At 34.0% G+C, this 23,552-nt stretch overlaps 1 protein-coding gene across 1 annotated transcript; it reads right to left on the reverse strand.

The window, feature by feature from the left end:
* Positions 1-1,079: 1,079 nt before the first annotated feature.
* On the reverse strand, positions 1,080-21,534 carry LOC118179633 (uncharacterized). The gene is made up of 4 exons (XM_035348798.2): positions 21,376-21,534; positions 16,253-16,355; positions 15,010-15,110; positions 1,080-3,177 (listed from the first exon to the last, which is right to left on the reverse strand). Exons 1-4 carry the CDS (start codon positions 21,427-21,429, stop codon positions 3,133-3,135), a joined length of 303 nt encoding a protein of 100 aa, XP_035204689.2. The 5' UTR covers positions 21,430-21,534; the 3' UTR covers positions 1,080-3,132.
* Between the last annotated feature and the right edge of the window lie 2,018 nt (positions 21,535-23,552).

Genomic DNA, 23,552 nt, shown 5'->3' on the forward strand with positions numbered 1-23,552 from the left:
GAGGTGATTTTTTTCCCTCGAGTTCCATCTTTACGGCTGTAGACAAGGAAAATGGAAATTGTTAAAGGTAACGATGTAAATGGATGTAATTAGGGGGTTTCGAATGTACTACAGTTCTCTTGTCAAAGCTATGCTACTTAGCCCAATAAGTAGACAAAATCATGATTTAATATGAAATATATTTTCTTCTGTTTGCTTACAAGCGATCCTAAATGGTATAGAAATTTAGAGAAACGTTACGTGTTTATGTTTTTCATTAATATTCCACATTATAAAATACATATTTAGAAAATTTAAGCTTTCTGTATCATATTTGTTTATACATGTAGATTATAACTGTTCTAGAGCAGAAATGGCCAACAAGCCGATCGCGAAGTACTTATTAGTCGATCAAAGACGACAAAAGATATTATCAACTCTCGAACGCAGCTTTAATTATCCACAAATTAGTGACTTGAGAAAAATATTTAATTAGAAATTTTAATACTCAAATAAGAGCTCAACAAAGCGTTTTAAAAAGACCTAAGTTGAAATCACGTGCGGTGCTTACTGTATCATTCAAAGTAAAGCCAAATGTTAGTATATATATATATATATATATATGTAATATCTTGGCAGTCGGGCACATGAATGAAGCTTGGAAGAAATGGTGACACAGAAGAAGTTAACTTTATAATCTCCATCTCTTTGTTCAATTGAAAGGCATTTTATCACGCTTTACTAAATAAAATTAAGTTTAAATTCACTTCGTCATAATTCGAACAAAGAAAGGGAGAAGGGTATCAGCACAGATCTTAGTAGCAATGGGTGAAGGTGATCTCTCTGACGCAAAATGGCGCGAGTTCTCTTTTTATAAAATTAAAAATTTTATCATCACACACGCACACACATACGTATATATATATATACGATTTTAGAACGGAAGTTTAAAAAATAAATTTTCTTGAAAATGTAAAATTCTCTTTTTAAAGTAGTTAATAACAAGATCGAAATTATTATTACAAATAAAGATTTACAACTGTATCGAAATACTGTCATGCGGCAAATCCAGTGAAAATACAAGAGGATATTTACATAACGTCATTAACAGATGTTCTCGTTTCCCCCTTGAATTTCATAAAACGACATAGCCTTAGTTTTATTCGTATGATTTTTAAACATTATTATCATCTACAGAAGTGTTGCTGGGTATGATTTATTTGAAAGAAAGAATTAGACATGCATATATATTCGTCTGTGTTTAACGCTTCTTCTCTAATTTGAAGCTACCATTTTTTATAGTTTCAATAACAAGAGATGCAATGATAGGCCTCTTAAATTGGTTTACAATTCTATACAAAAATGCTGACGAATTATTAATTGTTTTGAGCTATCACTGCATAATTCACCAACAAGTACTAGTTAGCAAATGATTAAATACAAAAAATAATAGACATATTAAACAAGAACAAGAATCTGCAATTTTAAATGATGAACCTTGTTTCGATGGTTATTACAGACTGTGCATCATCAAAATTAAGTGACTTAAATAAAATATAGAATTGGAAAGAAAAAATATAAGACAAAATTTTAAACGAAAAGTAGCATTAATGCGTACAAAACTAAATCTATTTTGATAATTGATGGCAAAACATGTAATAGCAAAACCATTTTCAAGTATGTTTAGTCACCTTCAAAACCGTCAAAATTGTAATTATAATATTGAAAAATAAGTTGAGAAACTGAAAAGTGGATTGAAGAATATGAGACCATATTTTGAGATTTTGAAAAAAAAAAAGTTTTTTTAAGATTTTTTTTCAAAAGGATTTAAACACAAAAACGAATTAGAAATTGAAATTATAAATCTACAAACCAATCTGTCCATATAAGTCACAGAAGGTTTTGGGGAATAGTAGTAGGTAGATCCTGATGTATTTTGAGAAAAAGGTCGATCCTATGTACACAGAAATTGGCCACTTTTTTTCTATAGCACAAATTAAAAATAGATATTATATTTTTCTTTTGTTAAAACTCTTGGCTGACTGTTATTATTAAGGATTATTTGCTCATCTGCAATCAGTTTATTTAATATCAGTTTATATAATATATTTAATATTAATATTCATATAAAATCTGTTCTTACAAAGACAAAAAAATATCGCTCAGCTTCAGGCTAACGCAATAGTTATTACAATATATTATTACTTCGTAATCAGAAATTAGTGTTTAGACATTTATTTGTTTGTTTTATTATGATAAGAAACGTAACATTTAGTTGCACTTAACATAATGTCTTCATTTATTATTACAATGGGTATTTTAAATGCTTTCATTCCAGTGGGTAATCTCATATTTTTGCATAAGTGAAGATTGGAAGTGTTATCTGTACTTGTGTCTGGTGAATAAAAAATAAGCAGTTTGTCTATTAGATTAATGGTTTTAATCATGATCATTTAATTTATAGTTGTCAGCCAAGAATTTCAGTGGTCAGGATTTTCAAAGTGTCTTCTGAAGTTCTAGATTTAAAAATTCAGAATTTATTTTAATATTTTAAGTCACCATATTGAAAGTACCACTTTCAATTTAAAATACTGAACATTATCATTGATCACCCTTTGTTTCTTTTCTGGTTTCATACCTGTGTGTTGTATGAGTCTTTTATAATTAGTCTCTACTTACTTTCCTTCTCTTAATTCACTTGTACGTTATCACATATTTTATGATATTCTGAAAATACATTATCCCTGTTGACTTCACGTTTATTCAACTGACTTGATAACTTCATATAAATTCAGAAAATATTTAGAAACACTATTAACATTCACATTAATACTCAACTAAAGGTATTACTCAACAACGTTAATTAGAAATTATACCAAGAAATCACATTATTTTTATTAAGACGATAAAAGGATTACAAAAATAATACAATTATTATAGATTAACATTGCAGTTTAATGTTTTTCAACTTAATTTCTATAAACATGTATAGGTGATTTATTTAATTTCATAATCGACAACACATGAATATATCTACGTTAATAAGGAATTCTGGATTACTTCAAAATACGATTTCATTTTTCAGATAACAAATAAAAATTCTATAACTAGTAGTTTATATTTGGAAACAGCAGCTTAAGATCAGGATGCTTCTTAACGTTTCGCCGAATTGAATTCGCTATTATTCACGCAGACATCCTGTAAAAAACATTTAAAAGAAATATTTACACATTATAATTTACTAATTACTTGTTATATATTTTATGAAAACTCATATTTAAAGTGAAAAGATTAACTTTTCTGGAAAGTAAATAATGGGTCATGCAAAAAAAAAAAAAAAAAAAAAAAAAAAAAAAAAAAAAATACAAATAACCTCGACATCTTTTTCCATAAAAGATGATTAAAATGATGTGATAGATCTCTTTCTACCAATAAGCTCTGCCTTTTGGCTATACAACTTTGAACGAAGGAAAGAAGTTCGAAATCCAGGCTTTCGGTGAATGCTTTCCTGGTTTACATTCTTTAAACATTTACTTTCCAAGTTTGTATATTCGTTAGTGCAAAACTAAGATGAAATCCGACGATTGCACCAGGGTTGCACTGCAGGTACCATCTAGTGTAGTAGCTGTAGTGCATCTCCCCCAATTTTTTAAAATTATGTCTATGATCGTTGTTGCTAATCTAATATTTTTAATAACTTAGAAATTATGTCAGTTATATAAGTAGAGCTTATGTGTCTAAAAGTTGTGTTTTGTCTGGTTTCTTGTAAATAACATCGTAAACCGTAGTTCCTGCAATTATTTTCGCATCCTTATTTTAGGACCATATTTCTGTGATAAAATAATACCCATGTATTTTTTGCTTAGAAAATACAAAGGCAAACCTATCGTGTGAATAAAGATTATTTTACAAAAGGGGCGAATGGATATGGTTGTGATTCGCATAAGATTAAAAGCAATCTTAAAGCCATTTAATATATCATCTGATGAAACTTTAACAGATGGAATTCAAAAGTTTCAAAGAGTTAAAGGGAAATTCATCAGACGAGGGAAATTACGAATTTATAATTATTTGGAACAAAGAAGCTAGTAATCCGCTTTGAATTGTTTTTGTTCCATTTTTATAGGTATTATTAGTAAATTGCTAATTCGATCTTTTAAAGGAAACTTCACTAGAGTAAAGGGATAATACGCTTTTATTTGCTGATAAGTTTCTCTAAGCTTTTTCTAATATGTTAAATTTCAAAACATTAAATCTGCCTGAAAAGACCTTTTTTCTATTATTGAATATTACTAATAGGAAACAACACTAGTTTCGAACAAATTCTTCTATTTTTCTCACTTCCATTTTCTCTCAGCAAAACATGACATGCGAGAGAAAAGTATGAGAGAAAATATCGTATGCATCAATATTTTGGAGGAAAATCAAATGCTTTTCTGATATATTATAGCTTTATGTATTTATATCTGTTGAAGTTAATGTTTCAAGAAACTTTTAAAGCGGGAAATATCAGTCAAATCTAATCTTTTCATTTATTTGAACAACGTTATACTATCAAACCGTGATCTAATGGTTTCCTTGTCGTTTTTACAGAAAACATCTATGTGACACTGAAAATTAAGAGTCATGACAAATTTATTTATTCTAGAAGCTCACGATATTTGATTTATTTTTCATTTTATAATAATGCATTATGTATTAGTAGCAAATAAAGTACATATCACGGAGTAATCACGGCTACTATTTTGTAAACATGATTCTTAACGTGCTTTTTAATTAAAGAGGTATATAACTTCTTATAGTATTAAGTTCTTTTACTGCAGAATTTCTTAATATGATTTCTTAAAATATTATGAAGGAATTATTCATGGGTATTTTATCGTCTAGTATGCTGAATAATGTTTTCAAAAAGCGTATTTAGTACAGATGGGCAAAGTAAGGCATTTTTGAACTAAAATTAAATTTACATATTTGAAATGTACTCAGATAATGATTTCAAAATGTATTTTAATCAAAAGCATTTATTCACACTTTCTTTTGAGTCAGGTTTTAGAATGCATATTCCCGATATAGCAGCATAAGTAATCATACAAGAAATCAAAGCGAAGGCATCATATGATGTCTTCGCTCACATACAGTGCATCCGCAAAGTCATGATGATATTTGATCCGTCACAGGAAGGCAACAAAACAAGATAGAAATGTGAAATCTTCGCCAAACAAAAGGAAAACTCTCCAAGTTTCCGTAGTATGATGTGGAAGCATGTGCACACACAGGTAATAACGCAACACCGGGTACTGCGAAGCAGCAGATCAGCCAATCCACGCACACGCCAGTCGAGATGGGGACCGCACAGAGGAAAGTTCAGGGTGTTCTCTTGCTTGTGTGGTGATGGCGATAAGGAGCGCGCCTTGCGCCCTCCGATAAGTGTGGCAACCCTAGAGGAGAAGTTTCTTACGAGTAGCGAGCAGAGCGAAACAGGCAGGCTGTCGGGGAGTATGCGCGATGTTCCTAAATAAAGCTTAATTTTTATTGTGCACTATGTCTTGTTAATATTTATATTAATGCAGTAAGAACATAATCTGTGATATGGAATTCGAGGATTGGTGGTAAAAACATAACCGGAAATCTCCATAATGGTAACCCGGACTGTGTTAAATCGTATGAACAGTTCTCAAGCACTTTCGGTTTTGACTACAAGCCATCACTCAAGATCTCCAAACCAGAAGTAATGGATTACATCGGTTTTCGTCCTCCGGATCACAGATGAGTAGTAGTTATAGATCATTTTATAATTCTGTTTACTACTTATCATTTAATTTCATTTTCTTTAGTAAAATTTTTGCTTTTATTTTGGCTTAAAAACCTTGCACAATGTCTGATGTTCATGCCGTCCAAATTCCGGTTTATAACCGATCAGACCCATCTTTATGGTTTATTATGTGTGAAAGTACCTTTGCTCTTGCCACCCCCAAACCTATCACAGAATCCATTACTAAATATAATTATGTAGTTGCTCATCTTCCTCCAGATATTGCTTCAATAGTACGGGATTTACTTATGAAACCAGACCCTATTGATCCATATGCAAAGCTTAAAACTGAGTTAATAAATCGTTCAGGAGAATCTTCTCAGCAAGAAATTCGCCAATTATTATCTGGAGAAGAATTAGGTTCTCGAAAACCTTCCGATTTGCTTAGAAATATGAAACGTCGAGCAGAATCTTTAAATGTTCCTGATAACTTAATGTTAGAATTATTCCTTCAACGTTTGCCTTCGACTGTTCAGTCTATTTTGGCAGCGGTGTCCAATTTAACTGTAGATAAAGCTGCAGAAATTGCCGACAGAATTTTAGAAGTAAATCCAACCCCAGGGACTTGTGCCGTTTCTCGCACAGTCGATCAGTCTCTTGAGGATAAATTATTTAAACAAATAGAAAAATTAAACAAACGTATTGATCGCATTTCTCTTTCTCGTGGTCGCTCGCCAAATCGCGGAGATCGCAATAAGGAAAGAAGCAATTCCAAAAGGAGAGATTATTCTGTTTGCTGGTATCATAGACGTTTTGGGAAAAAGTGTAGAGATGACAAATGTACAAAACCTTGTTCATGGCAGGGAAACGAAACCAGCAAAGAATAGAGGCGACTTATTCTTTGCCTCAAGTTTCACGTCGCCTGTTCGTTCGTGACCGTAGAACAAACCTTTCATTCTTGGTCGATACCGGCTCTGACGTGTCCTTACTTCCAGCAAATAATTCTCAAAAACGGAATTCGTCCCAACAAACACTTTTCGCTGCTAATTCTTCTACTATTCATGTTTATGGTCAAAAACACTTTCTTTGGATTTCAAATTAAGACGACAGTTTACATGGACTTTTCTTATAGCAAATGTTAGTACACCCATTCTTGGAGCAGATTTTCTCCATTTCTTTGAATTGGTGCCTGATCTCAGAAACAAATGTCTCAAAGATTTAAAAACGCATTTTAAAACCGTCGGTTGCGTGAAAAATGCAAGCATTTATTCAGTAAAAACTGTATTTAGTGATACACCATATCACAAAATTTTAAAAGAATTTCCTTCAGTTACTAGATTACCAGATCCTAACCAACCTGTTAAACACAACACCGTTCATTATATCATAACCAAAGGTACACCTGTGGTTGCAAAACCTCGTCGGTTAGCTCCAGATCGCTTAAAAATAACAAAACAAGAATTTCAAACTATGATGCAATTGGGGCATTTGAGACCTTCGAGCAGCAATTATGCATCCCCACTTCACATGGTTCCAAAAAAGGGAAGTCTGGAATGGAGACCTGTAGGAGATTATCGAGCATTGAACGCTCAAACAATAAAAGACAAATACCCTATTCCATGTTTAGCCGATTTTACTGCTGCATTGCACGGTACTAAAATTTTTAGTCATGTCGACCTGATTAAGGCATACCATCAAATACCAATTAACCCAGCCGACATCCACAAAACCGCCATATGCACACCATTCGGTTTATTCGAAAGTATCCGTATGCAATTCGGCTTATGCAATGCATCTGCGACTTTTCAACGTTTTATAGATGAAGTCACGCGGGATTTAGAAGGCGTTTACGCTTTCGTCGATGACTTGCTCATAGCCTCTAAAGATTCTGAGGAACATTGCAGGCATTTGAAAGCTTTATTTTCCAAACTTCAGGAATATGGACTTTGCATAAATGTTTCAAAATGCACCTTTGGTCAAACGTCTATTGATTTCTTAGGTTTTCACCTTAGTGAAAACGGAATTGAACCTCTTCCTGACAAAGTCAAATGTATTTTAGAATTTCCTCAACCTACCACTCTCACTCAGCTTCGCCGATTTTTAGGCATGTTTAACTTTTACAGATGTTTCATACCTAAAGCAGCACATATTCTTTCTCCTTTAATAAAATTGTTAGAAGGCTATATTAATAAAAAGAAACCTCGTTCTCGTGTTCAGGATTCATCCCCACAATTAAATTGGAACGAGAATGCTGAACAAGCCTTTATTGCTGCCAAAAATGCCATTGCTCAGGCTACCCTTTTGAGACACCCTATTCCCGGAGCCCAGCTAAGCATCTGGGTAGATGCCTCAGACGTCGCAATAGGCGGCACACTTATGCAGTTGTCTCAACAAACATGGGAACCTATAGCATTTTTCTCTATGAAACTCAGTAAAAGTCAACAGAAATGGTCCGCGTACGATAGGGAATTATTTTCTATTTATTCTGCAATTAAGAAATTCCGACACATGTTAGAGGGCAGAAATTTTATAATTTATACGGATCAAAAACCGTTAATATACGCTTTTAAACAGAACCCTCATAAATGTTCACCTCGACAATTGCGCCATTTAGATTTTATTTCTCAGTACTCTACTGATATTAGGCATGTGCAAGGTTCAAAAAACGTCGTTGCTGACGCTCTTTCAAGAATCGAAATTGATTCCATAACAAAATCTCCATTTTTGGATTTTAAAAAATTTTCGGAAGCTCAACGGCATGATCCGGAGGTACAAGACCTTCTCAAAAACAACACATCATCTTTGAAACTGGAATTTAAACCGTGCCAATATTCTGATGGTAATATTCTGTGTGACATATCAACAGACATTCCTCGTCCATTTGTTCCGAATTCCTTTCGTAGACTCATCTTTAATCATCTGCATAATCTGTCACATCCAGGAATTGCAGCTACTACGAAGCTTATTTGTTCTCGTTATGTATGGCCCGATATGAAACGTCATATCAAAAATTGGGTGAAATCCTGTGAATCTTGCCAAAAATCGAAAATTACTAGGCATACTAAAGCACCACTGGGCACATTCTCTCTTCCTGATGCACGTTTTTCAGAAATCCATATGGATATCGTTGGACCGTTACCTCCATCAGAAGGCAACGTGTACCTTTTGACTCTAATAGATAGATTCTCCAGATGGCCTGAAGCCATTCCCATCCCGGATATGAAAACGGAAACCATTTGCAGAGCCATCTTCAACTGTTGGATATCTCGTTTTGGCTGCCCATCGATCATAACAACAGACCAAGGTTCTCAAATGAGATCCGCACTTTTTGCAGAATTCACGCGCATTTTGGGTACGAACAGAATCACAACAACAGCCTATCATCCAATGTCCAACGGCATTGTTGAACGATTTCATCGACATTTAAAATCTTCTCTCAAGGCTCACGAGACCAATAACTGGACTGAAACACTACCAGTTGTTATGCTTGGTATTCGGACAGCCGTAAAGGAGGATCTACAGTCATCTTGTGCTGAACTGGTGTATGGCACAACTCTCAAGCTGCCTAGTGATATGATAACGTCATCTAAGATATCTCCGTATGACACACAATTTATCACGAATCTTCGGCATAGAATGCAACAATTGAATCCAATAGCAACATCTGCACATTGCCAAGAAAAATGTTACGTAAGTGCTACCTTAAAGTCGTGTACGCATGTATACTTACGTGTCGATCGAGTAAAGCCACCTCTGTGCCAACCATATACAGGTCCGCATAAAGTCCTTTCTAGAACGGACAAAACTTTCACAATTGATATTAACGGTCTGAAATCTACTGTGTCTATAGACCGTGTGAAACCAGCCTATTTGCTTTCGGACTCTAATTTGCCTGAACTGAAAACAAATAAAGACTTAAAGACAGTTCAGCAGAATAAATCTGCAAACGAACTCTCTAAGACACAAACTGTCACCAGATCGGGAAGACATGTTCACTTCCCTAAGAAACTTGCTTCTTACATAACAATTTAAAACATTTTTTTAAATTCATATCTTAACATATTTCTTGTTATTTCATGTTTATTATATGTGTCAATACCTTGTTATATATTGAATTTCATTTTGATCTTTTCTAATTTTATATTTTAATTTTGTAATCATAAAAAAAAGTACCCGACAGCACGGATACTCTGAAATAATTTCATAACCTATGTCGTTCCTTTGAATAGCCATTAAAGGAACTGGGGGAAACTCTGTGGTGATGGCGATAAGGAGCGCGCCTTGCGCCCTCCGATAAGTGTGGCAACCCTAGAGGAGAAGTTTCTTACGAGTAGCGAGCAGAGCGAAACAGGCAGGCTGTCGGGGAGTATGCGCGATGTTCCTAAATAAAGCTTAATTTTTATTGTGCACTATGTCTTGTTAATATTTATATTAATGCAGTAAGAACATAATCTGTGATATGGAATTCGAGGATTGGTGGTAAAAACATAATCGGAAATTTCCATACTTGACAAATTCGAATCGGTGACCAAAGTGCAACGTGAATATCGTCGCGTGTATAGCGAACCGCCACCACATAGGAATAACATTAATCGGTGGGATAAGTAGTTGAAGGATACCGGCATTTTGTTGGACAAACCCCGTTTTGGCAGGCCATGATTGGCATGGAATGAAGTACCAATATTTGGATAGATCGTGGATCCAAGTCCGTTTGGGTTTGATACCGAGCAGGATTACAACCGTTATTTTGGCCAGAGATGCAGCTCTGTATAGTTAATTCTCCACCCTTTTTACCCCAAATTATTTATAAATTCAATCATGTCTTTCTACCGTTATATAGTATATGTACAATAAATAAAATTCTGCTACTTGCTTTTATTTCTGGTAAAGCAATTTTAATGGCCAACAGCGTAGCTTATTTTTCGCACCGTTTCTCTCAAGCCGCCAGATAATTCAGACTTTTGACAGATGCTGTTTGAGTAACTATTACCTTACGTGATGTAGAACAATTGTTCTTAAACGTATACAGAGTGCTCAATAAAAGGGGAATTACTTTTAAGCATATATAACACTTACATACTTTAATTAATTTTAAAGTGCTCTAGAAAAGAATGAATGCATTTTTTGCAAGATTGTTTTAATGCTGGAAACATGAAAACAGTTCTGAAACGTTTGATGTAGATTGTTATTCATGAAAAATATTTTCCTGCACCTCATCGTAACTTTTGCCCCTTATCCTTTGGTTTTCTAGCCAATAAATTGATTTTTGAAGCTTCCTTTATTCCTGAAGAAAAGAAAATGTTGCACTGAGCAAAAAGAAGATATGGCTAGTAGCATCATTAATCAACCATTACCGTGTTTGTTCTTTCAAAAGAACTGCAGGATGGACAGAAGTTTTTCAGAAATCTGGTGAATGGACTTTTGTTGATCTTCATTAAAATGCTGTCGTACTTTCACAATATTTTTCTCATTTATGCACAGACTTCATCTGACATGTTGCCATTTTCGAATTCAGGACATTCGTACACTTGCGATTTACTCAAACCATTGCCTTTAAAATTTGCCGAAGCATAACAGTGGTATCAGTTGAAGGTTTTCTTAAAAACGCTACATGTCAAAGACATTTCTTTGCGGTCGCATAACAAGAACTGACAGAGCGTTGCAAGCAGAAACGTACAAGAATCAGCACAAATGATAGAGTTCCCCTCAGATCAATGCCACTTTACAAATACGCGTAGGAAATTGTAAGCAAACAAGGACAATTTTAAGATACGAAACGTAATCATGAAATGCTTGATTGCGGTATGGTCAATACGATTAATTTGAGTATCCCTACGTAATGTTTCGAATCTTAATAGTAAGTACACTTTTCGATTAACGAATCATTAACTTGCATGGTGCTTATATGAGTTTTTTATAATTAAAGGAAAAAAAGATTTCTGAAAAGTTTCAGAGACGATCATAATACCCTCCTGGCTTGTTACACCGATGATACGGCTGTTGCTATTAAATCTAAATCGCGCTCGTCAAAATATAGGAAAAGATCCCCGTCATGGGTTGTAAATGTAAGGCTCTTCGGTACCCTGGTTCCCAGAGTGGACAGCGGCAGTTATCTCGGGTTACCTTTAATAGGTCATTCACCTGGTCCACTCGCATAGTCAAAGTGTGTGTAAAGGCATAGGGAATAATGTTCAAACTTTTCTCACTGCTTAAATATGATCAGCTGTCTATTAATTTGAAAGAAAGAATCTATATCACATCTATTACGCCTATTATTAAGTATGTGTGTCTAGCCTGGAGTACTGTCAGCGAAAAAGGCTACAAAGAACTTCAGTTGTTGCAAAAATAGAGCCCTTAGAATTATCACAGGTGCCCCGTATTTTATACGAAATAGAAGCTTGCACTCCGATTTAAAAATAGATTCAATCAAAGATTTCACCACACGGTGAATGGAAGATTTTATGAGCGAACTTTAAGAAATAACGCAGTAAATTTCGCAAAAACACGACATTCTAGAGGAAGATAGATTTTTTAGGCACTACGGTGCTTATTTGCTGCGTATTACACTGAACAATCAGGAGGAATAATGAGAAAGAATTCCATAGTGCTTTTACTACTTAGTTTGATATTGCGTCTTTACAAATGTATGAATTCTGGGAGAACACCAGCATCGACACCGATCAATCTCCAGACCCTTACCCAGTCTTCATATTTTTGAAGCAAGGAGCTTCAATCTTTTTCTCCTCGTTAGGTACTTATCTCCTTTGGAGAATATTCTTTACGGTTGTATAACAAGTGAGGCCCTAATGGGAGTCTTTCAATAACTGGCAAGAGTAGGGATAACTATCACCTGCTGCAGGCCAGTATAACCGACCAAGCATCAAAGTATCATTTAGCCTATGACGAATCTTCCATAAGGAATAAACTTCTCTGAAAATGCAAAATGAACGTTACAAAAATTTATCTAATTGCAGCCACTTAAACTTCAATGACTTCGATGTCCGATTCATTTTGCGCACTTATAAAAGTCTTAAACAACTGAGTTACGATGTTTGTGCGAGTTTAAACATTTTAACGATATGGGTAGATAAGACTTATTTTTCCAAATTATCAACATTTTTTGTGTGTTGCAAGAGCAATCTCAAACGCCCTTTATAAAATAAAAGTAGGTTTCGGGTAATATATGACATATTAATTCTTCGTAAGCTATCTTAAAATATAAACGGGAATCGGATCAATCCACATAGGGCAGGACAAAATGAAAGAGACTGATAAATGGAAATGAGCCAGAATGCGTACAAATGAAGCCGATAATGAGGTTGTTATGACTTATCTCACTTGTTTAACACTAATATCAGAATACGTCCTCAAGCTTCGTCTTGGCAAGGAACACATAGCTGCATATGTTGTCAACGTTCGGGACTTTGTACGTGATGGTACTGCTTTGGACACCGCCATCTCAATTTTTAAGAATCTGGGGGGGGGAGATCGAAGCACCTCCCACCCCTCTTTCCTTATCTCCAAATCCCTCGAGAGGATTTGTGCATCGCCATGCATTTTATTTACAAACATCCAAGCCTTTTAGGGATTTCAACCCGAAGTCAACTAAATGCCACTCAGCATCATTAATTTCGCTAAATTTATGTACAGTATCGATTATATCTGGAGCCGTTAATTTCAGAAAAGGAAATTTCACAGTTTTAGGCATAACCAACAAAAGGAAAGGTGCAGCAAGTTTTAGATATACTTTTAATTTGCTCACTACTTTGTTTATCATAAAATAAAACCTGGTATTCACAAATGTGATCAGAAAAAAATAAATTTATCATGACGTAAAATAGTTACCGTATTTTTCGCCGTATAAGACGCACCCAATTTTAAAGGAGGCAAATCTAGAAAAAAATGATTATGAACCAAATTCTGTAGTAAAATATTTTATATCAACTGTATAAAGTTAACAGCAGTTTAAGAAAAATTTTATGTCAACCATGTAACATACTAAGAGCTATCTTTACTCTCATAAACAGTCAGCAAACAGTGAAAGTAACAAAAATAAGGCTGTCATGTTTTTATTCTAACCCCAAGAATTCCTCTTCTTCGTTGCTATCAGAAATGAGGAAGGACAGATCCACGCAGTCATTGTCATCACTTTCTTCCTCACTGGTGTCAAATAAGACGTCGTCTTCTGTTCCATCCAAGGCATTACTAATGCCACACTTCTTGAATGATTTTACAACAATGTCTTTCTTTACGGAGTCCCATGACCTTTTAACCCATTCACACACTTGTGTGATAGTATTCCTTTGGCATTATTTGTGCAATTTTGGTTTTGGTGCGCATAGAAAGGCCAGATCTCTTCATAAATCTATAGCACCACGATGGTGATCCGGTGAAATCCTGAATGCCTTTCTCCACAGCAATGCGTTTGGCCTCATAGATTATCATTTTTGTTGAGACAGAAAGTCCATTTTGCCGGTGACGTGTGATCCACTCCTTTACTTCTACCTCTAACTCTGGCCACTTTGCAGTTGGTCCACGCAAGGTGTGCTTGCTTTTATCCAACTTTTGGAGCTGATCCTCCTGTTTCCTCCACTCTCTTATCATTTTCTCAGTTGGAGGTGGGCCAAAGTGTTTCTCCGCTGCTCTGTTTCCATGCTCCTTAGCAAATTTTATTACTTTCAGCTTGAAAGCAACTTTATATGCCAGTCTCTTCTGCTTCGACATCTTGATGGGGTGGTATGAAATATGATATATTTCATTCAGATATACCATACTACATATATCACAGCTCACAGCTATCCGCGCCTCCGCTTGCTCCCGCACTGCGATTGGCTGAGGGGAGACGCGTGCCTTCACCCGCTCCCGCGCTGGCTTACGAGACTAAAAAGTGCACAAAGCCAGCGCGGGAGCGAGCGAAGGCACGCGCCTCTTCGCTCAGCCAATCGCGGCGCGAGGCAGAGACCGTCTAAATACAGTGCGAGGCAGAGCGGGGCTTCCTGGTCTCAGACGGCGCCAAGAGGTGGAAGGGAACGGAGTGGCCGAGTATTCCTGCGGTAAGGTATGTATGCAGAGGTGGAGGGGCAGCGGAGGGCCATGGTGGGCTTTTGTATTTGCCGTATAAGACGCAGGCACTTTCCCCCCCTGATTTTGGGGAGAAAAAGTGCGTCTTATACGGCGAAAAATACGGTACACAATTTTTAATTGGTTTGCAATATTTACTGTTTTATTAATCAGCAAGTAAACAAACATCAAACAGAAAGCAATTATATCTTTCTTACCGCTTCCTTTTCCTTTAGCTCTTTACAACGATAACCCGGTATACAATAGCATGTGCCACTTTGGGGTGAATTTGAACCATTACTCACTGTGCAAAGATGACCTAAGAAAAGAAAGAAAACTTAAGCGTTGCTTTTAGAAATGTATTTTTGTTACTGTATAAGATATAAATATTTTTAAAGGATTCCGGCATTATCAATATCATTAAGGAAAAATCCTCACCTTCCTGAAATAGTAATATACATTCATTTCGTGGCCAATTGCATTATTCTGCTGTTAATAGAAATATCGGTATAATCAGAAATTTCGCGAAGGTATTATGCCAGTAATGGGACAATTAATAAATTGTAGCTTTTATTACTTGAAAACAAAACTTTATATGTCATTATTACTAACATTTACTAACATTTGTTTCTCACCAGCAATAGGACTCCCTAGCAATTAAGCTGTAAAGTTGCTCAACACTGGCAGTTCGGTCGGAGGTTCGAATCCCATGAACGGGATGGCTGCATGGTCGTTTTCGGGATTTTCCTCACGTGTAACGTGTATGGGAGTTAGTTTCCCTTAGAAATTCCTTCGGCATCTCTTCCCTTAGACAAACCAAAATAGAAGAAATTAAAGATGGGATAAAACTTTAAATTTTGCTGAGCCGAATCCAAAAATACTCTTGAATCACCGGAATCTTGAAATTCTCGAATTTTTCGTGCAAGAATTAGAAGAAAATTCCAGTTTTGCGATTAATAGAGAAAGGATTAAAGACTACATATTTAGAAATACATATTTAGACTACATATTTAGAAATACAAATTTAATTAGATGACAGAAATTAAATGTAGCGAAGGAAGCACATATATAAAATTCTGAATATTTATTTCTGCTTTGTGAATATAATTTGTGAAAAAAATATTTTAATAACGACTTGCATATTTTTTATTTTTGCTGAATCCATTTAAATTCAAAGCAAACAGAGGCCAAGAAATTATTTCAAATGTCATTTGCTGAATAATAAATATAAAATGTTATATTCCCTCTAGAAATGCATCTTTCTTGCTGTATTGTATTTCTTGCTGTATTGCACTGAGGGCAGCCTTCAGATGATATTAGTGAAATTGATAACGTGAGTTTAGTTGACCAAATATAATAATAAGATGTTTTAAATATTAAACCTGTAATCTATTCAGTTATTTTAAGCTAATGAATCTCAGATATGAAATGTTTGTTTGCTGATTCAGATTATCATCTTACCAGGTTTTGTCAAATCTGAACATTCCTTCTTCCCATCCTTTTCCAGGCAGCATTGTCCTTTGGGGCAGTTGTTATTGACTCGACAGGACTTACTCGATACCATCTGAAATCAAAAGTTAATATAAACATATGTAATTGACTATCTAAAATGTTTCGAGATGCTATTTAGGAAGTGTGATGAAATTTTACTATAAAACGAACCAAACTTTGTTAACGTTGCAGCTAAACGTCTGCGCTGTTAGAAGCGAACCTTCTATTATCTGTATCTATTACTATCACACCTGCATCTCTAAAAGATTAAAAAAAATAGTTTTTAGGATGATTTACATTGTTATACTACAATTTACTATTTTCTCCGAGAACACAAAAAGCTGCATTTTGTGTTCACAAAGTCATTAACGTTTTGGATTATGCATACTTAATTTAATATTTAAAGCTTAATAGAGGTTCCTATAGTTGAATATATAAAATGTTTAAAGCTTCGTATACTAGCCCTAAGATTAACTAATTGAAATAAATTAGCACTGTATTAAAATCTTTAATTCAATATAACTGTCATGTTTAAAGCTTCGTATACTAGCCCTAAGATTAACTAATTGAAATAAATTAGCACTGTATTAAAATCTTTAATTCAATATAACTGTCATTTAGCGAAGTATCGTACTGAATTTGTTCATTTAGCGCACTTCCTATCATAAGAATATGGATAATTTACTCAGTGTTGATTTCATATTAAATTTGCGTTGCAAAAAGTTTTGCGTTGCAGCAATGATGCATTTTGAGTTGATAGACGACAATCGAAGTTCAAAATCCAACAAGAATATTGTAATATTGGGTAATGAGCTTACAATGTTGTTACCGTTGTAGTCGTTACAAATCTATTGAAAGAAAGTAAAAAAATTCCTCAAGTGTGTTTTTATTTAGTTTCTACGGTTCATATTTTATGAGAAATGATCAGTGATATCTATTAATATACAATAATTGTAATACAATACAAGGAAACAAAGTAATAATAATGCAATATATTGAATTAATACTAGTTCTTAAGGAATTAATACAAAAAAATAACATATTTTGGAGTTTTATTGGCTTGTAAGTGAGTGTTACGAATCTAAATTTCATCTGCATTTACACGTATGTGGAACATGACGTCCTTATTTGAAATATAATCGCAAGCCAGGCTACTTGTAAGAGTCATCAAAACCCGAGGCTTATCACGGTGATATTCCCTGCTTCCTTGCTTCAATGTGTCAGGAGACTTGCAGTGTAGCATACCTTCAACGTTTCCATGATGTATTTGATTATAAAGTTCCAGAGGTATGGATGGTGTTACAAAGGTCTTACGATTAGTAAAGTATATCACTGTGTGTTTGTTCTTTGGATCATTTTGGAAAAACGTGATATGGTTGAGGAATTTTCGAAAGTACAGGAAAAGATACTCATGAATTTACGAGAAATGGGAAGTTCTAGTTCTCGATTGGCAGCCCATACCTCTTCAACATTTCCATATTGTTACTCATATGGCATCCATTATCAAGGCCAAAGTGGCAGCTACGCGTTTCGAACCAGCTATCTCTGATTGAATGGCACTTCAGTGTATCATTTTTACACAGATAAGTTAAAATTAATAAATTGTTATCGTTTATGGGTTATTTCTATATTTTACGTTAAAAGGAAACTTATTTCATTTATAAAATTATCTCCAGTTACATTTCTTAGACCACCGATTCTCAACCGGTGGTACGCATACCACTGTTGGTACACAAGAGAAAAATAGGTGGTATGCAAAGAAACAAAGTATTTTTAACTATTAAGTTCAAAAATCTCGTGAAGAGAAAAAAAAAAAAAAAAAAAAAAAAACAGTTGATAGAAATTTCCTGTGATAGAACTCGAGCTGAAGATTAAAAAATAACACACTGGTTAACTTTTGATTGAACGGAGAAAAGGATTTAAAAGTATCTCAAAAAAAGCTGTTAAATTTTTATTGCCTTTTTGCACAATGCATTTGCGTGAACAAGGATTTTCTTCTATGTTATATCTGAAGAATAAATATGGAACAAAACTAAAAGTGTGTCCTAATTTACGGTTAAAGCTAAGTAAAATAAGGCCAGACATAATAAAATTGATCTATCGTAAACAGAGGGAAATTTCACACCAAATGTTAGAATTTAAATATTAGAACTTACATTTTGATAATTAAAATTGTAACCAATTTTTAATCTAAGATTTTTATGTGTGCATATTTTACGCAAATAGCCAATACGTTGTGTAAATGACAAAATATTTCTATTGAGAATTTGAAAAATAGTCATTGTAAAATGTAGTGGTGGTACTAAAGTTTTTCAATTTTTGTTTAGATGGTACGCGTTAGTCAAAAGGTTGAAAACCGCTGTCTTAGACCATTTACTTTTCTTTTCAATAAAAATTTTTCTAAATATCAAGCTTGTACACACAAGATAGTGTTATACTAGAAGAGTTTCTTTTCTGGTGAAATAAGTCGAAAATATCAGGTTTATTTTACAACGAAGGCGTATTATAATGCAGTTAATTCGGTATTATATAATATTTTCTAGCAGTAATAACGAAATGAATTATGTCGGTTTTAAGTTCTCGGTTAAGTTTATATCTCAAATCTGAAGCTCAGCAATTAACATGGCAGTTGCAAGTTCACAGACTATAGGTGATATGATTTTTCTTCATCTGCTATCATAAATGTCTAATTTGCCTGTTCGTGTTGTGAAGGAAGGTTTCGGAAGTAGAGAACTAAACGAAAAGTTAAAAAAGTAGCTGATAAAATATTTAAAAAAAGTAATTTAAACGTTGCAAATGATGACCCAAATATCAGTCTTTTAAAACGTAATGTTTGAAAATGCGTATTAGAAAATGCAGAACTACAACTTAGTATGAAAGTAATCTTTTGGAGCCGAGCTTACTATATTGTCTATACATGGGAAATAGTTTATTATGTCATCTTGAGAAAAAGATGGAATAATCACATGTTTTCACATTAATAAAAATATTAATAATATTTATAACTGAAACCGTCAGTTTTCTTCTTTAAAATCTAACTCTGCGCGTTTAATTCAATTTGCTATTGACAAGAAATAAAAATAAGTTAATCCCAAGGGTTGTGTGCATGTTATTATCAAATTTATAGTTTGTCCTTCTTTGATAGCATAAACTTATATAAAACCCTTACAGACATTAAGAGAATTACTGCTGTACCTGAAGTAACGACATAATCTTGAACAGATATAGGGATAACAGGTTTTTTTTTAATGCTGGGGACGTGAAAAATGTGTGATGCCCTCGCCGAGATTTAACTCCGATCCTCCTGAAGACGTGTCGAGCGTGGTTATTTGATGCATGGTATAACACCATGAAAGCATGCTAAAAGGCGGGAGAAAATGCCACATAAAAATTTTAAACAACCTTTTTATTAAAGCAGAACTTGATCATAAATGCACATTTCATGCTTAACAAAACAACCAACACTTGTGACGATTAAATTAAAGTCGGATTCTAATTTAAAATTAAGCTTTTTAGTCAAAATCTACACAGTTGATTTAAATTCTAAATTAGCTCAAAACTTCTCACCGGCTTAACAATTAAATATTGGCGGCAAAAACGCAAAGCCGAAGAATTACAATCTGATCAGAAATGCCAAAACCGAGTAGCATAGCTTCGAGATACAGGAACACGCTCTATCTTAAAATCCGAAGCCCTCAACTTATACTCTCTAACTTATTTGCATTTCTGATAAGGAAACGGAAAAGAGAAGTTACAGTAGAGGTCTAAACCATAACTGGTTAATTAAAACAATAATAACCTTATAAAATAACTTCAACGTTACAGTTTTAACACAGATTCAAGTAAGAAATATGTTAAAGTAATCATTCACGCAATGTTATTTGCTGTAAGGTATTGAATTTTGCTGTAAGACTTTGAATAAATATCGTACGAAAAGTGAAAATACAATAACATTTCATTTGATACTTCGTGAAGCCTTTCCTGCTTAGCCCAAAACCATTTATGATAACTGGATTTTAACTTTCTTTTTGAACTCCCGTTCAATTTTGTAGTTGTGTGCACATCAAATAAAATAAGCTAGAGTTTGGTACTACTTTATTAAGCCACTTAACAGCACTACGACAGACAATCATTCTTATAGAACTGAAGAATTTGTGAGTAAGCATTCAAACCTTTGCATCCTTACTCGATTTCGAATTTAGACAAATTGTCATATTATTTACATTAGTTGATTCACTCTGTAGTTATTGCCTACAACTATAGGGTCAAGAGCGATTAATTTTAGAGGTCCTGCATATCCTTTTTGTAATTTTTAATAATTATATTTCTCTTATTAAAATAGAGTAAAACTAGCTTTAAAGGTCCTTGAAAGAAAGCTTCGGCTGGAGCTAAGATTGATAAAATAGTTCTTTGTGGTTAAAACTCTATAGACATGCCTAGAATACACAATTTTAACTTAATAAGTTGCGAAGGAAATATAATAGCACTACATAGCAGTTACGAAAGCTACATGCAAAATTCAAACAGACAATCGTAAGGGTAGTCTGTTATGTTCCTTTAATTCATCAAAAAATGCAACACAAGCATCGCCTCTAAAGTGTATTAGACTTTAATCAGGAAACGTGATACTCCGCCAGTTTCGAACTCCGGCCCTTCTTATTACTCGCAGGATGTGTTACGAGTTAGACTTTGAAGACATGCAGTGAGATAAGAGAAAATATCTGAAAGGTATCACTGTCTACTCGTTCGAGAAACCGGTGATGCACATGCAACCCTGTTTTTACCTTTAAAGCTGTAAAAGAATAATTATAGACATTTCCATTTCGTTTAAACAAGTTCCCATCAAAAACATTCTAACAATTCTTTCTGCTTTTTTCATTTACAGCTAGCTGCAAATAATCATAGCAATTTTTTATTAAAGGACGAAACTCGGATGAATTATAAATGATTTTGGTAGATTTAGAGAAATGAAATACTAGATTCTGTATTTAAATATCATAGAAATCTCATTCATCTCAAATATAAAAAGCGTGGAAAAAGCTAGTTTGCTGTATTTGTATAGCTACGTACTCAGAAATTTAAACGTCCCTTACCTGCAACAGAACAAATACAATCGTGAAAGACAGCAACAAATGGGATTTCATCATTCTGTTTCTTCTCGTTCTGCTGTGCTTAGAAAGTTTTCAAAAGCAATGCTTTTTTGCGCGCTATATAGGAGAATTTCTGAATAAAATTTTGCATAAATCTTATGTCAATGAATGACGCTTACAAACTAGTTCAAAGAGAAAACTGCAAACCAATGTCTTCAATATTCATATATTCATCAAAAAGCAAATTTTAGGTCTTATCTCAATATCACGAATAAGGATAAAGGCAATTTAAAGTAAATAAATGACTAAAGATAAATATAGCACAGTCAGAGAGAAAATGGCATTTTTCACCTTCTCAATGTTACCGTCATATACTTTCACTTGCGAGATCTTCATTCTCGTGATTCACTTTGCATTATTTTACCAGTAAGTTGTATTAGATGAATTGCGACTGCACTTTCCCTCATGAAATATATCCACTTTCTTCTCTTTTCTCAAATATCTTTGTTCTCTCAAAACTTTATGACATGTACAGATTACGTATTTTAACTGTAAGAAGAATTTTTGTATGTTAGAACTTGCCAGATGTAAGATTTTAAAGAAATGGAAATGCAGTTTTAAGAAAATTAATTATCTGATAGAAATATTCTTGGAAAAAGAAATTATGTTTTGTAAAATAATTATACCTTTTCCCTGAGCTAACGAAATGAAATAAGAAAATAGTTACATATTTAAAAAATTGTAGAATCATCAGATATTTGTATTGCATGTAGCATGAAAAATCCTCGATACTCTTACTGGGATTCAGTTTTTGGATGCTCTTGCTGACATCCGTAACGTGCTACCAGATGCATCACAAACAGCAGGGGTAAAGGAAGGAGAAATTTCGTTATACTTTTTCCCACTTAAAGGGCTAATGGAGAGAAGGGTTTCCAGATCCTAGTGGTATCGTCCATCTCGTTGTAGTTCGAGGAACGTTTAGGCGTAAGAAAGGAAGAAAAAAACATTTACAGAGTTACTGAACATTGTTAGACCCCAAACACTAAAAAACAAAACCCAAAGGAGAAAAACAGGTAAGTGAGTTATTCAACTTACCTGTTTTTCTCCTAACGTACTAAACATTTTCAACTAATTTAGGCCTGGAAATTCTGAATAAAAGTATTAATGATATAGAATTGCAGTTAAAGTAAAGAAGCGATGTATATTTGTTATTTAGATTGTGTATGAGGTAGCACTAGGACCCCTGGCAAAGTTTGGATTTTTATATCTTCGAAAATACTTTAGCTTTTTTGGAGAATTACACAAATGTTTTATATGTTGAATACCGTAGCTGTCAAATTTACTATCCTAACAGTGCGCTGTTGCATTCATGTAAAACTAGCTCATTGAACCAAAATGAAATTCGTAACAGAAAAAGAAAATAGAAAGTGTACATAAAATATCTTTCCAAATGTCTGCAAGAGCGATGCTGTATGAAAATATGCTGTTTATACTTTTTCCCACTTAAAGGGCTAATGGAGAGAAGGGTTTCCAGATCCTAGTGGTATCGTCCATCTCGTTGTAGTTCGAGGAACGTTTAGGCGTAAGAAAGGAAGAAAAAAACATTTACAGAGTTACTGAACATTGTTAGACCCCAAACACTAAAAAACAAAACCCAAAGGAGAAAAACAGGTAAGTGAGTTATTCAACTTACCTGTTTTTCTCCTAACGTACTAAACATTTTCAATTAATTTAGGACTGGAAATTCTGAATAAAAGTATTAATGATATAGAATTGCAGTTAAAGTAAAGAAGCGATGTATATTTGTTATTTAGATTGTGTATGAGGTAGCACTAGGACCCCTGGCAAAGTTTGGATTTTTATATCTTCGAAAATACTTTAGCTTTTTTGGAGAATTCCACAAATGTTTTATATGTTGAATACCGTAGCTGTCAAATTTACTATCCTAACAGTGCGCTGTTGCATTCATGTAAAACTAGCTCATTGAACCAAAATGAAATTCGTAACAGAAAAAGAAAATAGAAAGTGTACATAAAATATCTTTCCAAATGTCTGCAAGAGCGATGCTGTATGAAAATATGCTGTAAATCTTACTTTTCACGAGGGCAAATAATTCTAAGATGGCTCTTTCTTGTTTTAGCGAAGACCTGTAGAAGAAACGTTTATTTTACTGGTACGTA

The sequence above is a fragment of the Stegodyphus dumicola genome, chromosome 6 (assembly GCF_044657685.1).
Source record: "Stegodyphus dumicola isolate Sdum_Otavi_A_Nest chromosome 6, ASM4465768v1".
Classification (NCBI taxonomy): domain Eukaryota; kingdom Metazoa; phylum Arthropoda; class Arachnida; order Araneae; family Eresidae; genus Stegodyphus; species Stegodyphus dumicola.